The 16,809-nt window shown below is 36.9% G+C and overlaps 1 protein-coding gene across 1 annotated transcript in view; it reads right to left on the reverse strand.

Moving 5' to 3' along the window:
- Positions 1-16,809, reverse strand: part of DNAL1 (dynein axonemal light chain 1) — a 44,380-nt gene that overhangs the window by 7,975 nt on the left and 19,596 nt on the right. The window contains exons 5-7 of the mRNA XM_055436562.2: positions 9,375-9,430; positions 1,250-1,376; positions 260-400 (exon numbers count right to left, since the gene is read on the reverse strand). Of these exons, the coding sequence (XP_055292537.1) occupies positions 260-400; positions 1,250-1,376; positions 9,375-9,430 (324 nt within the window). The remainder of the gene's footprint in view (positions 1-259; positions 401-1,249; positions 1,377-9,374; positions 9,431-16,809) is intronic.

Raw genomic sequence — 16,809 nt, forward strand, 5'->3', positions numbered from 1 at the left:
TATTTTGCAGTATAATATCTTTGGGACTTGAGAATAAACCCAGATTTCTCATAAGCTTTTGGTTTAGGGATGATCCTAGAAGTTTCTCATCTCATTCTGGCCCAAACTGGGACCATAAAATTTCCTGTGGACAGAAATGGCCTTGGAGAAGAGAGAGAACCTATCATTTTCTTTAGTTTTGCTGCTTTTCATGATTCCATGCTACAAATTCAATTCTTATACGCAGAAAATATTTCCAAGCTGGCCCACAGTCACTCACCATCTAGCTTTTTCAGTTTGGGCACTCTCTTGGTTGCCTCTTCAATCCAGTTCCCCTCAGCAGAATGTTTCTCTTCCAAGGGGTTGCCTACAAACACCAGGTCTTCTAGGCATGGCAGTTCTGCCAGCTTCACAAATTCAGCTACAAGTACAAAGAATACACTACATATTAAAACGGCAAGTTTTACCATTATGATTTTAGGGGTTGAATTCAAATATCACTAGCTCTCTATGACTATTCAGAACAACTTGTTAAGGTTTGAAGGAAGTAGGGGAAATTATACCATAGGAAGCCATTCTCTGAATACATTATAGAAAGGGTGACATACCTCGTCTACCTTTGTGTTAGCCTAAGGATAGGATACAAAGAAGAAATGAGGTTCAGAATCAACAGATCAACCTCCAGTGACAGGTCTTCTCTATACTGTACTGCATCAGTATCAGCTAAACTAAACTGCCTTTGTCTCTGCCCATCCCTTCATCTCTGAATACTTTGCCTTAAGTACATTCAAACCTCTACTGTAAAACGTACCACACAGTTTTCAAATTATTAACTCATAAACTAATCTTGCCCACTAAGCTGTGAACTCCTTGAGGGCAGGGATAGTGTCCTATTCAATTATGTATCTCAAGAGCTTGGCATGGTTCAAGGCACACAGCAGGGCTTTAAAAATGCTAAATGGATGGTGTACAACAAAAAAGAAAAGCAATTACATGTTAAATAAGTCTTCCTCCTAAGAATTATTAAACTGATTCCTTTTAGCCTTTGGACAATAATTGAATTTTTTTCCATGATTAATAGGACTAGTACCTTACAATCATTTCTAAGTAACCATTTAAATGTAACTGTCAAGTGTTTAGATGAAATATAGGAACTCATATAGCTATTTCCCTCTGTGCTGAGAAAGAAATGTCCTCAGTTGTATCTTGTTCCCTATTGGGTTATTTTCTATAAATATGAGGTAGAAGATTAGCAAAGAGCCAGCCTCACCCCAGTCTTTCACCAGGTTATTAGACATGTAGAGAATCTTCAGTTTCTTCATTACATGGATCCCTTTCAACTTCTCAATAAAATTGTAGGAGATCCACAGTTCTTCTAGTGTGTCCCCTACTGCTTCCTGAAAAAGAAAGCAATTTGATTTACATGCTTTTTTCTAATATAAAAATATAAAGACAATGGCCTTCAGAGAGAACTGAGACCCACTGGCAGGAGAGCTGAAGGCTGTATGGGAGTTTCTTCTCACTAAGAAAGCCATGTAGAACATTTTCTTCCTTTCTTCAAACTAATCTGAGCTAAGAATAACTACTGAAATCATCAAGAGGGGGAATAATAGTACTATTTTATCACTTTTATTGAATAGTATACTTTTCAAATTACTTCCCTATACATGGTATTATTTGGTCCTTATTTAAAATAGGAAAATCATGTTATTTAATTTCTAACATAAAGGCTTTTTCTAAGATCACAATGCTATTTTGTTTTTTACCACACCATGCAGCTTGTGGGATCTTGGTTCTCCAACCAGGGATGGAACTTGGGCCCACAGCAGTGAAAGCTCAGAGTCCTCACCACTGGACCGCCAGGAAATTCCCAACAATGCTATTAGATAGTAGACCTAGGAGTTGTCCCTGGTGGTCCAGTGGTTAAGACTCTGTGCTTTCAAGGCAGAGGGTGCAGCATATAAGACTAAGATCTCACATGTCACAGGGTGCATCAAAAAAAGAAAAAAAGTATACCTAGGTCTAAATTTCAGGGTGTTTTTTATCCCAATATTTGTTATGAAAACTTTCAAACATAAAAAAGTTGAAAGACTATTATCGTAAATATCCACATATCCACTACCCAGTTTCCACTGTAACATTTTACTATCTTTTCCTATCACGTATCTGTCCATCTATCCATCCTGCTACCTATCCATCAATTCATCTCTCTTTCTTTTTTTTGATGTATAAAACTCAAAACCCAGCATTACAATATAAAGATGATATCATACTGACTCTTAAACGCTAGATACAATCAATGGTAGCCCAAAACCTTTTCTTTCATATACAAAAGACAAAATGCAATGATTATTTGTTCCTTAAAAAACAAAAACTATCAGGCAGAATCAATTCAATGTTCAAGGTCCTCTTTTTTTTTTTCCTTTTGGCTGAGCATGCAGGATCTTAGTTCCCTAACCAGGGATTGAATCTGTGCACTCTGCAGTGACAGAGTGGAGTCTTAACCATTGGACTGCCAGGGTACTCCCTCAATCCCCTCTTAACCCAAAAGAATTTACCTACATCTGCATGGTATTGTCTAGAATGTAGGACCCAGGTCTATGTTCTGGTACCTGTCACTTCAAAGACTATAAAGAAAATAAATGTACTCTGGATAAAGATCATTAATGCATTTTCCATACAGATGGAACCAAGGGGAAAAGCTGAGAATGGAGTGGCCTGAGTTAGTTCTGTCTGTCATCCCAAGGCCCACAGTTTATCTTAATTTCAACTTTCTAAGTAGAAGACACAACAGTTTCAAAGTAAAACTTTTAAATCAGTCCATTCCAGCACTTTATTAGAACTAAATTAGTTTATATTAGAACTTCGTGAATTAACCAGCCTCCCTCAGGTAAATTCTGATACCTTCTCTCAAAGGATCTAATTAGTATATCATATATAGCATCAGTCTTCAGATAATTTAAACTTTGTTACATACATTTTCATTGCACTGCGTCCCCATCCATCTCACATCTCCAGTTTAGAACGTGTGAGGCAGCAGAAAAAAATGCTGATTAAATACTAATTAGAAAATTTAGGCTCAATTCTAGGGTTCTTCCACTTATTTAGTGTCATTTTACATGTGCAGGTGAGGACTCTTGGTGAGTTTTCACATAGCCAACTTGATCAGTTCTCCAAATAGCCAATTTGCTTACTCTTTTACTGATATAGAATAGTTGGGACAAAGTAGATACACATTGAAGACTGCGATAACTATTGACAGACTACTTATCTCAGCAACAGGGATTTAATAGTGCCTGTTCACTATACTTGGACACTTTACATAACTATCTGAGCCTCAGTTTCTTATCTGAAAGTGAAGATTGAGGACTTTTTATCTTAAAATGAGGATATTATCTACTTATGAGTTTCAAGTGAGATAAAAGAGTCTGCTACATAATTATCAATACTGGATAATTATTAGGAATATTGGATAGTGCCTAGAATATAAGATGCTGATTGTAGCCAGGAAATTAAAAGACGCTTACTCCTTGGAAGGAAAGTTATGACCAACCTAGATAGCATATTAAAAAGCAGAGACATTACTTTGCCAACAAAGGTCCGTCTAGTCAAGGCTATGGTTTTTCCCGTGGTCATGTATGGATGTGAGAGTTGGACTGTAAAGAAAGCTGATCGCCGAAGAATTGATGCTTTTGAACTGTGGTGCTGGAGAAGACTCTTGAGAGTCCCCTGGACTGCAAGGAGATCCAACCAGTCCATTCTAAATGAGATCAATCCTGGTTGTTCATTGGAAGGACTGATGCTAAAGCGGAAACTGCAATACTTTGGCCACCTCATGCGACGAGTTGACTCACTGGAAAAGACTCTGATGCTGGGAGGGATTGGGGGCAGGAGGAGAAGGGGACGACAGAGAATGAGATGGCTGGATGGCATCACCGACTCGATGGACATGAGTTTGAGTGAACTCCGGGAGTTGGTGATGGACAGGGAAGCCTGGCGTGCTGTGATTCATGAGGCTGCAAAGAGTCGGACACGACTGAGCGACTGAACTGAACTGAACTGAACTGAGAATATAAGAAGAAAAAGATAAAAGCAGAAACTGGGTAAAAAATATGTTAGGTCAATTTCCAAAAGAGGAAACATACATAACAAATAAATATATAAAAAGATGTTCAAAATCATACAGATTAAAAGAACATATTGTTTCTAACATATTGACAAATATTAAAAATATGGATAATACTCAGGGATATTGAGGGTGGAGGGGGTAATCCTCATTTTTATACCATTGATGGAAGTGGAGACTGGCATAAGCACCATGGGAGTAATCTGAGGTACTTGTCAAAATTTAAATGCACAAAAATAACCTCAGCTTTTCTATTTTTAGGAATCTAGCCCATGTAAATATTCAAACAATTGCTAAAGGATATATGTAAAAAGATTCACTACAGTATGATATGAAATAGCAAAAAAAAGAGAAAGACCCCCTTCCTCAATAAAATATATGGAAATACTCTACATGCTCAGCTGTATTGGAATAGTTAAATACATTGTCGTATTACTGATAAAGCAGAAAACAACAGCGATGGAAAAGAATGCATTAAATCTGCCTGTTTTTACATGGAAGGATATTCCTGATTTAAAAAAACAGGAAAAATATGCACAATATATTATCAGTACAAATATAACATACACACACTCACACTTGCATGCACATACACATACGCAGATGTCTCTTTCTACACAGAAAAAAATTTAAAGTATACAAATATTATTTCTGTTATTCATGGAGCTAAGGTAGAAAGAGGAAAGACTTTCACAGTGTATTTCATTTATTTATGAGTTGCTTTTTACAATTACATGTGTTACTCTTAGAATTAAAAATTTAACCTAATAGTTTTTATTAGTAATAAAATATATGGAGTCACAATAAATATTTACAGAGTGCCTACTACATGTATCAAGCACCAGTGTAGATGTTGATGAACAAAACTGATACACTTATCAGGATTTGTATGTGACAGAGAAAGAGAGGGAGAGATAGAGAGAGGGAAAGAGAATAAACAAATAAGAAAAATGGGAAAAATTAAGAGTGGTAAGAGTTATTGACTAGAGTTCTGTTTTAGGGCAGGATAGTTGGGTCTCAGAATTCTGAGGAAGTGACATCTGAACTGAAGTGTGAAAGTTAAGGAGCCAGTAATGTAGAAATCCAACAACAACAAATAGTTCTCCTAAGTAGTTTATATAGACTCCCTTCCTTCAATTTAACATTCCATGTTTCATATATTAGAGTAGTTTTTTGTAAGTTACTGAGGCAGCTATTCAAATCATGCTATGAGGCTAATGTATCTAGATGAATAAATCAGTTAGTATATGAAACTGTCTGAAGTCCAGCATCTGTATCCATATGCAGACTTATTTTTTTCTTTAGTCTGTACATAAGTAGAAAGCTTTTAGATGGATTAAATGTTGTTTTTGGTATATGTACACACATACAACAGTTAGAACTGGACATGGAACAACAGACTGGTTCCAAATAGGAAAAGGTGTACGTCAAGGTTGTATATTGTCACCTTGCTTATTTAACTTATATGCAGAGTACATCATGAGGAATGCTGGGCTGGAAGAAGCACAAGCTGGAATCAAGATTGCTGGGAGAAATATCAATAACCTCAGATATGCAGATGACACTACCCTTATGGCAGAAAGTGAAGAGGAACTCAAAAGCCTCTTGATGAAAGTGAAAGAGGAGAGTGAAAAGGTTGGCTTGAAGCTCAATATTCAGAAAACAAAGATCATGGCATCTGGTCCCATCACTTCATGGGAAATAGATGGAAAAACAGTGGAAACAGTGTCAGACTTTATTTTTTTGGGCTCCAAAATCACTGCAGATGCTGATTGCAGCCATGAAATTAAAAGACGCTTGCTCCTTGGAAGGAAAGTTATGACCAACCTTGATAGTGTATTAAAAAGCAGAGACATTACTTTGCCAACAAAGGTCCGTCTAGTCAAGGCTATGGTTTTTCCCGTGGTCATGTATGGATGTGAGAGTTGGACTGTGAAGAAAGCTGATCGCTGAAGAATCGATGCTTTTGAACTGTGGTGTTGGAGAAGACTCTTGAGAGTCCCTTATACTGCAAGGAGATCCAACCAGTCCATTCTAGAGGAGATCAATCCTGGATGTTCATTGGAGGGACTGATGCTAAAGCTGAAGCTGCAATACTTTGGCCACCTCATGCGACGAGTTGACTCACTGGAAAAGACTCTGATGCTGGGAAAGGTTGGGGGCGGGAGGAGAAGGGGACGACGGAGAATGAGATGGCTGGATGGCATCGCCGACTCTGTGGACATGAGTTTGAGTGAACTCCGGGAGTTGGTGATGGACAGGGAGGCCTGGCGTGCTGTGATTCATGGGGTCGCGGAGAGTCGGACACGACTGAGCGACTGAACTGAACTGAACTGAACTGAACTGACACACATACAAACTGAGGGGGAAAAAAGCAACTGTTGGGGGTTACTGATAGCAGTTCACAGAAAGTAAGATCTAAGTGATGGTTCAGCTAGAGATCTCCATTCATGCCTTTAATCCTATATTTACCATTTCTTATTGGTTTCTAGGTATATATTACATTTCATGGGAGAACTTATACACCATTATCAATACTTAAGAATCTAGTTAGTGTTCAGTAAATACCTGGGAGAACATCCAGCATCTATCATATTGATCCTAAAAATTTGGGGGTGTATTTATTTGCAAATCCTTCCTTTATAAAAAATTCAAAGTAATGTTTAGCCTGAAGTATAATAAATTCTGAAATTTTGTACTACAATTTAATACTTTGCCCATTATGAATAATGTCCCCCATATATGACATTTTACCATCTAAAGCTCATAGAATGAAGAGAAAACAAAATGTCTTTAAATTTACCAATCATTTAGAATAAAAAACAATTTATATATCATTAGGATTTTATTATATCTAGCTAGAAAGCAAACAATTCAGCTACTGGCTATTGTGTTGGGGAAAAAAACTTCCTTTTATTAACTTCAGAACGTAATCTCTAAGAATTTCCAAGCATTTTATGTATTTCTGTGGGTAAGCAGACATGCAGATGTGGGGATATTACCAGATAATTCAAGATAATTCCCAAATTGCTCCTCTGAACACTGATTCCTATGCCGGTGTTTTGGCTGTTTCTGTAAAGGGTGAAATGGTGGTGGCCATTGTAGCCTGTCTGGTCATGGGCAGTTACTATTCTGTAGTATACCAGTTTCAGAAGCAAAACAATTTCAACCTCAATGACTCTGATGAAGTACAAGCTAGATTTACTGAGGTGGGGTGGGGGAACAGGAGACCAGAGTTATAAAATATTTGAGTTTTTATGAAGTATTTAACAATATGCACTTTTTAAAAATAACTATCTTTGGGGGAACATACACAAGAAAAAGAAATTAACTTCATCTTTTCTGAATTTGCCTAGTTTTACAATATTCTTTCATTTCAACCTCTTTGCAAGGAAATTGAGATGGCCAATAAATATGCAAATAAAATACACTGTCAAAAATTTTAACAAACACACATTTAGTAAGGGGAAATGGGAACCCTCTTACATTACTGGTGGTGGTATAAATTGGTACAAACTTTCCAAAGGGTAACTTGATAATATGTCACAAAAGCCTTAAAAGAAATTCATACCTTTTGACCCTGCAATTCCATTTCAAGGAATTTATCCAAGGAATTATTCATAGATGTATGCAATAATATAACTAAAAGGAGATTCATAATAGCATTGATTATGAATAATGAGTAACTTAAATAACTTATGGTATATCAATAAAATAGAGTATTATGCTGTCATTAAAAAAGAATATGGTTGCAAATTATTTTAAAAACTTAAGTAATATCCTCTGATCAGAAACCTCCAATGGCTTTGCAAGCCACTTGGGGAAAAAATCTAAAATCTTATCATGTCCTATAAGGGCTGGTTCTTGGCTCCGTCAACCTCAATGAGGGCAGTTCTTCCTCATTCAACATTTTTGCTCTTACTCAAGTAACCAAACAGCTTCAGTTTCAGGACATTTGCACTTGCTCTCCCTCTCCAGTCCAGAGTGCTGGTCCCTCGGTCAGCTCTATAAGCCTACATTCTCACTTTCAGAGAGGACTTCCCATCAATCCACATTCTCTTATATGCCTTGTTTTTCTTCATTGCATTCACCACCACTTTATATATTATTATACAACTATTTTCTAGTCTGTCTCCCTCCACTACAATGTAAGTTCAATGAGAACAAGGACTTTATTTTATATTCTGCTGTATCTCTAGTGCCTAGAACAGTGCCTGGCTAAAAGGCATTCAGGAAATACACTGTATGGATTTGCTGAATGAATGAATGACATGGAAACATTATCTTTGTATATTAAATTAAAAAAAGAGATGCAAAACAAAATGTATAGTATGATTTCATTTTCTACATTCTCACCAAAGCAAAGAAAAAAAGACAAGAAAGATGTCAATCAAAATGTTAGCAGTGGTTTATGGGTACTTTTGTTTTTTAAAACCAGCCCACAGGATTTCTCTTTTACTGTCAATAATCTCAGTGCTTGCAAATGGGAGCAGTTTCAAAGCTGCTCTTTGCAAGTTAGCTTGCTGGGTAATGCTTCCTTTTAAAGACTGAATAGATGAAGTTTGTTGTTTGCTGAACGTGAACAGCACAGAACCCTTCAATTCACCTCTGAATACCCCCGTTTAGAAAGAGTAATTTTTCTTTCTTTTTTTAAAATTTTTTACAGTGTTCTGTTGGTTTCTGCCACACAGCAGTGCAAATCAGCCATAATTATACACATATCCTCTCCCTGTTGAGCCTCCCTCCCCTCCCCCATCCCACCCCTTGAGGTCATCACAGAGCACCAGGCTGGGCTCCCTGTCATACAGCAGCTTCTCACGAGCCATCCATTTCACACGTGACAGTGTATATATGCTGATGCTGCTTTCTCCATTCATCCCAGTCTCTCTCTCTCTCACTGTGTCTACAGGTCCATTCTCTACATCTGCATCTCCATTCCTCCCCTGCAAATGGGTTCATTAATACCATTTTTCTAGATTCCATATATATATTAATATTCTAAATTTGGTTTTCTCTGACTTACTTCACTCTGTATAACAGGCTCTAGGTTCATCCACCTCACTAGAACTGACTCAAATTCATTCTATTTTATGGCTGAATATTATTTCATTGCATATATGTGCCACATCTTCTCTATACAGGTATTTTTTTATATAGGTACTTTTTATATTTGCTTTTCTATTTTGAAAAGTTTCTGCAACAGACAAGTATTACTTACATACTCAAGAAAAAGAAAGTATGCTTTTTTAAGTAGTAAATAACAACCTACCAGTCCATTTAAGTTCTTTATGTTGTTTCTTCCTAAAGACAATATTCTCAAGTTTTCTGTAGAGAAAAGAAAGCAATTTTGCTTTATTAGAATCATATCACACAATTGTTATAAATCTAATACAATAAAGCTTTAATACATTTATATAATAAATATCCTTATATAATAAGAAAGGCTGTACTAATAAAAAGTGGTAATCAAGTAGGAAATAACACTGACCTATCACTAAGGTAAACTCTACAACTGCACATCACATCAACATTAAATTTTAAATGTTTAGCTATTTGAAATGCATGGTTTTAAATTACTGGATAGTAAGAAATATTACACAGATAAAATAAGAGTAAAGAAGATCTGAACTTTAAATTTGGGAGCATATACATTTCAAATCTCTTATAGTATGAGGACTTATACTAGAAAATAGAAACATTCTCATGTATAGTCCCCACCTCATTCCACAAAAGATTAGAAGTGAAATCAAGTGAATTAGCATTTTAAAAATCTTTTATTTTTTAGAATAATTAGATTGTAATTTGGTTTAAAAAGAAGTCTATTTGTGTTTTTTAAAAGGATGGTTCTTTTGTCCATCTATAAAGTTATTTCTGGAAGAAAAAAAAGTAGAAACAGTGGTTGGTTTGGAGGAGGAACTGAAAGTCAGTCTATGGGCAGAGGAAGATATTTTTAATTTAGCTTCCTCTGAACTTATTTGCATAACACCATGTACACATATTATTTTTCAAAATTAAAAGATTTCTAGTAAAACATGCAATCTCACTTCTGTCCTAAAAATCTACTGTGATTACTTATGCATAAGTTATACATTTAATTTTCACAACTTAAACTTTTATAACTCTGCTATCCAATATGGTAGTTACTAACCACATTGTTACTCAGTCGCTAAGTCGAACCCAACTCTTTGCAACCCCATGGACTGCAGCACGCCAGGCTTCCCTGTCCTTCACTATCTCCCTGAGTCTGCGCAAACTCATGTCCACTGAGTCAGTGATGCCATCCAGCCATCTCATCCTGTGTCGCCCTCTTCTCCTCCTGCCCTCAATCTTTCCCAGCGTCAAGGTCTTTTCTAGTGAGTCAGCTCTTCACATCAGGTGGCCAAAGTATTGGAGCTTCAGGCTCAGCATTAGTCCTTCCAATGAATATTCAGGGTTGATTTCCTTTAGGATTGATTGGTTTGATCTCCCTGCTGTCCAAGGGACTCTCAAGAGTCTTCTCCAGCACAACAGTTCAAAAGCATGAATTATTTGGTGCTCAGCCTTCTTTATGGTCCAACTCTCACATCCATACAAGACTACTGTAAAAACCATAGCTTTGACTATATGGATCTCTGTCAGCAAAGTGATGTCTCTGCTTTTTGATACACTGTCTAGGTTTGTCATAGCTTTTCTTCCCAGGAGCAAGTGTCTTTTAATTTCATGACTGCATCCACCATCTGCATTGATTTTGGAGCCCAAGAAAATGAAATCTGACACTGTATCCACTTTTTACCAATCTATTTGCCATAAAGTGATAGGACCATATTAATTTAATTAAAATTATATATAAATTCAATTTCTCAGTCACATTAACCACATTTCAAGAGCTTAATAGCTATAAATGGCTAGTGGGAACTATATTGGGACAATACAGATAATTCTACTGGATAACACTGTTCTATAACATCCATAATTCAATGGTTAAGAACAAAATCCAATCCAAGCTCTCCAAGGAAGTAACCAAACCTCTCTGAATCTGTTTTCTTTTATGTAAAATGAGGAAGTATAGGCTCTATCATATAGGAATATAAGGACTAAATGAGATAATTGTCTAAACTATTCAGCATAATGCCTAATCCATAGTAAGTACACAATAAATGATGTATGTGTGTATAGGTATCAGGCATTTATAGTTATATAAACTTTGGTTTTAATTTAATTTAATAAAAATTTCAAATTATCTTATGAGAAACATTTAGTTTTCAGAACAAGTATTAATATTTTAAAAGCAATCTAATTCTTGCAAAATAGTTGAAATAAAACCCCATGTAATAGGCTGAATTGTCCCCCACAAATCCATATGTTGAGGTCCTAACCCCAAGTACCTCAGAATGTGACTATATTTATTGATAGAACCTTTAAAGAGGCAATTAAAGTAAGATGACATTTTAGGTAAAATCCAATATGACTGGTGCCATTATAAGAGAGGAGATTAGGACACAGACAGAAACAAAGACAAAAGGATGGTTACGCACAAGCCAAGGAGAGAGGCTTCAGAAGAACTCAATTATACCTGCACCTTGATTTTGGACTTCTAACCTGTACAACTATGAGAAAATAAATTTGTTGTGTAAGTCATCCAGTCTGTGGGATTTGTTATGGCAGCCCTAGCAAACTAATATACTTTATATATAACTATAAATATGTGGAAATTAAATATATAAGAAAATCACATAATCAATTATTCTTTAAAGCTTCTTAATATGGAAAACACTATCTTTTTCTATTTAATGCAGAATAAAAACCTTATTCAAAAAGTTATTCATTCAATACATAACTACTGTGCATCAACTATGTACCAGGCATACCTATAAGCGCTTGCAATATCACAGTGAATAATACAGATTTAAATTCTTGCTGTCATGGAGCTAATTTCTGGCACAGTAAGCAAAACAATTAAGTGTATTAGATAGTGACAAGTGTAAAGCATAAAGAAAAGCAGGCAAAAAGAATGAAACAGCAGGGAGTAGAAGCATCCAACATGTTAGATAGAAGTTGACGTCAAAGTAAAGAATCAAAGGAAGTGAAGCAGCTAGACATGAGGCTATCTGGAGGAAAAACATGAAGAGGGAACTTAAGCTGCAAAGGCTTCAAAGCAGGACCATAGCAGAAGTATTCACAAAACACAACCTAGCTGAGAGAATGAGAGGAGAGTAATATGAGATGAAATTAGAAAAAAAACAGGCCTTATAGAGGAGTCAAGAAATTACCAAGGAATTTGGCCTGAGCAGCTAGAAGAATGCAGTTGTTACTGCCTGATACAGACACACAAGAAGCTGGGTTAACAAAGGCTAGGGAAGGATAGCAGGACTCGGTTTTGAACCTGTTAAGTATGAAATGTCCAGTAGACATTCAATGGAAATGTCGGGCAACTGAATGTGTTAAGTCTGGAGTTCAGAGGAGATGTATGGACTTGAGCTATAAATTTGGGAACCATCAGCATACAGATGGTAAAGCCATGAACTGGATGAGAATGTGGAGTAGGTAAAGACAGAAAAAAGATCCAAGAATTGAGGCCAGGGATGCCCCAACATTAAAAAATTTGAGGACATGAGACTGGGAGGAAGCAGCCAGAAAGGCAGGAGGAAATCAAAAGGGCACAGTATCCTAAAATCCAATAAAGAAATTGCTGCAAAGAAAAAGAAATCACCAGGTCAAAATGCACTTAGGTCAACTAAGATAAGAATTGAGAAATGACCTCAGTCAGATCAGACATAACATATATACGCAGATCTTTCAAAGATAATATCTAGCTTAATATATACAACTCTTTTTTAAAAATGTACATGAAATGGCAATGAGAGAGCTAAAAGGATATTATTTATTGCTGTCCAGGGAGGTAAATTATGATATCAAAGTTAATAGATTAACTGTTCTAACATTACACAATTACATATTTTCCATATTTTTATATGCTGCATAAATAGAACGCCACTATATGGAAAACACTTTTTAGGTCTCGAGGAAAATCAAAACATTATAGAGTAAAGTTATATTAATTTATTTAGTAAACTGAAGGAGTATACTGTTTTAACAACAATATTTATTTTCTAATCTTTAAATGAGTATTATTTATACTGCACAGCTTTCTAGCCACAGTTTGAACATACTCTGTCATACTGTTTTCTCGTCACAGCTGTTAGGGTCCAGTTCAGTTCAGTCGCTCAGTCGTGTCCAACTCTTTGCGACCCCATGAATCACAGCACGCCAGGCCTCCCTGTCCATCACCAACTCCCGGAGTTCACTCAAACTCACCTCCATTGAGTCGGTGATGCCATCCAGCCAGCTCATTCTCTATCGTCCCCTTCTCCTCCTGCCCCCAACCCCTCCCAGCATCAGTCTTTTTCAGTGAGTCAACTCTTCGCATGAGGTGGCCACAATACTGGAGTTTCAGCTTCAAAATCAGTCCTTCCAATGAATACCCAGGATTGATCTCCTTTAGAATGGACTGGTTGGATCTCCTTGCAGTCCAAGGGACTCCCAAGAGTCTTCTCCAACACCACAGTTCAAAAGCGTCAATTCTTCGGCGATCAGCCCTCTTCACAGTCCAACTCTCACATCCATACATGACCACTGGAAAAACCATAGCCTTGAGTAGACGGACCTTGGTTGGCAAAGTAATGTCTCTGCTTTTTAATATGCTATCTAGGTTGGTCATAACTTTCCTTCCAAGGAGTAAGTGTCTTTTAATTTCATGGCTGCAATCAGCATCCGCAGTGATTTTGGAGCCAAAAAATATAAAGGTTAGGGTTAATCTGCCTTAAAACCCTCCTGTTAAATAGCAATACTTGTTTATTTCAGATCTTCTCATATTAGCATAGTAGGTAAGACATAGTGCTCATGAAAGGAAACGGGTAGGAGGCAAGCTAGAGTCATATATTCAGTATTTTATATGGATCAGTTGACTTCATTTTGCTTCATAGTCACAGACAAAGTGTATTCTCTGTAGACTGCGGAAATACCATTAATTACAAACAGAACTAAAATGAGATGTGTCTAGTATAGCAAATACATGATACAAATGCCTATCCTCTCTCTTTCCAAGTCTACATTAGACATCAATAATTGATCAAGGTACTCTTTTCCACTGAATTTCTGGAACTCTTTTTAACATGATTTTCCTGAGAGTCACTACCAAGTGATCAAAGAGAATACAAGCTACCAGCCCTTTATAGAAGTTTACCCAATTTCATATGTCATAGTCATTTTTTATGAAAGAAAAGCATGTTGTTCATACTGATACATGTTATCAATTTAGCCTCCTGTAAGCAAGTTATTTCAATTACAAAGAAACCGAAAGAGAAGAAAATGAAATATCTCCAATTGTTTAAGGAGTCAGTGAAAATCGGAATAGACTGAATTATTTTAAATACAACTCTAATAGTAAACACTTCCTCTCCAGCACTATATAAATACTGAATGCAACTTTGAGTAAGGTACTAGGCAGGGGCAGTGGGAAACGGAGATTAGGAATAGAAGATTAAAAAATTAATAAAATATGGTGCTTGCCCTAAGAGGCTCATTATCTAAAGAGACAGAATATATTCGTAACTATAATAACAGCTACTATTTCTTGAGCATTTATATGCACCAGGCACTAATCTAAGCACTTTATACACACTGACTCATTTAATCTTCAAAATAAATATATGAAGCTGTTGTTCAGTTGCTAAGTCATGTCTAACTCTTTGAGACCCATGAACTGCAGCATGCAAGGCTTCCCTGTCCTTCACTATCTCCCTGAGTCTGCTCATGTCCACTGAGTTGTGATGGCATCCAACCATCTCATCCTCTGTCGACCCCTTCTCCTCCTGCTCTCAATCTTCCCCAGCATCAGGGTCTTTTCCAATGAGTCAGTTCTATGCATTAGGTGGCCAAAGTACTGGAGCTTCAGCTTCAGCACCAGTCTTTCCAATGAATATTCAGGGTTGATTTCCTTTAGGACTGGCTGGTTTGATCTCCTTGCAGTCTAATGGACTCTCAAGAGTCTTCTCCAACACCACAGTTAGAAAGCATCAATTCTTTAGCGCTCAGTATTCTTTATGGTCCAACTCTCACATCCATACAAGACTCCTGCAAAAACCATAGCTTTGAGTATATGGATCTTTGTTGGCAAAGTGATGTCTCTGCTTTGCAATACACTGTCTAGGTTTGTCACAGCTTTTTTTCAAGGAGCAAGTGTCTTTTAATTTCATGGCTGCAGTCACTGTCCACATTGATATTGGAGCCCAAGAAAATGAAATCTGACACTGTTTCCACATTTACCCCATCTGTTTGACATGAAGTGACAGGACCAGATGCCACGATCTTTGTTTTTTGAATATTGAGTTTCAAGCCATCTTTTTCACTCTCCTCTTTCACCTTCATCAAGAGGCTCTTTAGTTCCTCTTCACTTGGATTATAATCCAAGGTAGACTGTTATAAGTGTTTCCAAGAAAGAGTAATCATGATGACAGAAATCAGAGATGTCTTTAGAGATCTTCCTCTAAATAACATTTAAACTTTGCATTCTTAATGTTAATTTTGTTTCTTGTACAGTTTTCCTGTTACAGGAAGGGGCTGTTCTCAATGAAAAGCACTGCATTAACAAGTGTACAAAGTCATAAAAAAGAATGACATGTTTGGGTGTAAAGAGGATGTTACAAGCTTTTAAATGACTCTGAATGCAACCTTAAGGCATTTGTTCTTTACTAGGCAAAGGGGAGTCATTAAAGGTCTCTGGCCTGGAGGAATGATAAATAGAACAATATTTTCATAAAGAAAACTCTGGTGTCAGTGCTGAAGGTTAACTGAAGAGCAGAAAGACAGGCAATAAGGAGATCAATTGGGTGGCTATCACTAAAGTTGAAAGGCAGTGTTTTTTCAAATTGTGGATCATGTGAAATCAACTTAATGGGTTGTCAGCAAGGACCTACTATATATTAATAACAGGAAAATCTACTCAATATCCTGTGATAACCTACATGAGAAAAGAATCTAAAAAAGAATGAATATATGCACATGTATAACTGAATCACTTTGCTGTACACCTGAAAGAAACATAACACTGTGAATCAACTATACTCCAATAAAACAAACAGAAAAAACCTTAGTGGACTGTGACAAACATTTAAAAAAATCACACTAAAATTTTTTTAATAATGGAACCTATGGCTTTAAGGGTTTCCCGTGGTCATGTATGGTTGTGAGAGTTGGACTGTGAAGAAGGCTGATCGCCGAAGAATCGATGCTTTTGAACTGTGGTGTTGGAGAAGACTCTTGAGAGTCCCTTATACTGCAAGGAGATCCAACCAGTCCATTCTAAAGGAGATCAATCCTGGATGTTCATTGGAGGGACTGATGCTAAAGCTGAAACTGCAATACTTTGGCCACCTCATGCGACGAGTTGACTCACTGGAAAAGACTCTGATGCTGGGAAAGGTTGGGGGCGGGAGGAGAAGGGGACGACGGAGAATGAGATGGCTGGATGGCATCACCGACTCTGTGGACATGAGTTTGAGTGTACTCCGGGAGTTGGTGATAGACAGGGAGGCCTGGCGTGCTGTGATTCATGGGGTCGCGGAGAGTCGGACACGACTGAGCGACTGAACTGAACTGAACTGAACTGAACTGTTTTACAAATTTTAATCCAGTTTCTATGAGTGTGTGTATATTTGATATGTACA

Source organism: Moschus berezovskii, chromosome 9 (genome assembly GCF_049115385.1).
Source record: "Moschus berezovskii isolate FMDL1 chromosome 9, NW_MosBer_1.0, whole genome shotgun sequence".
NCBI classification, from domain to species: domain Eukaryota; kingdom Metazoa; phylum Chordata; class Mammalia; order Artiodactyla; family Moschidae; genus Moschus; species Moschus berezovskii.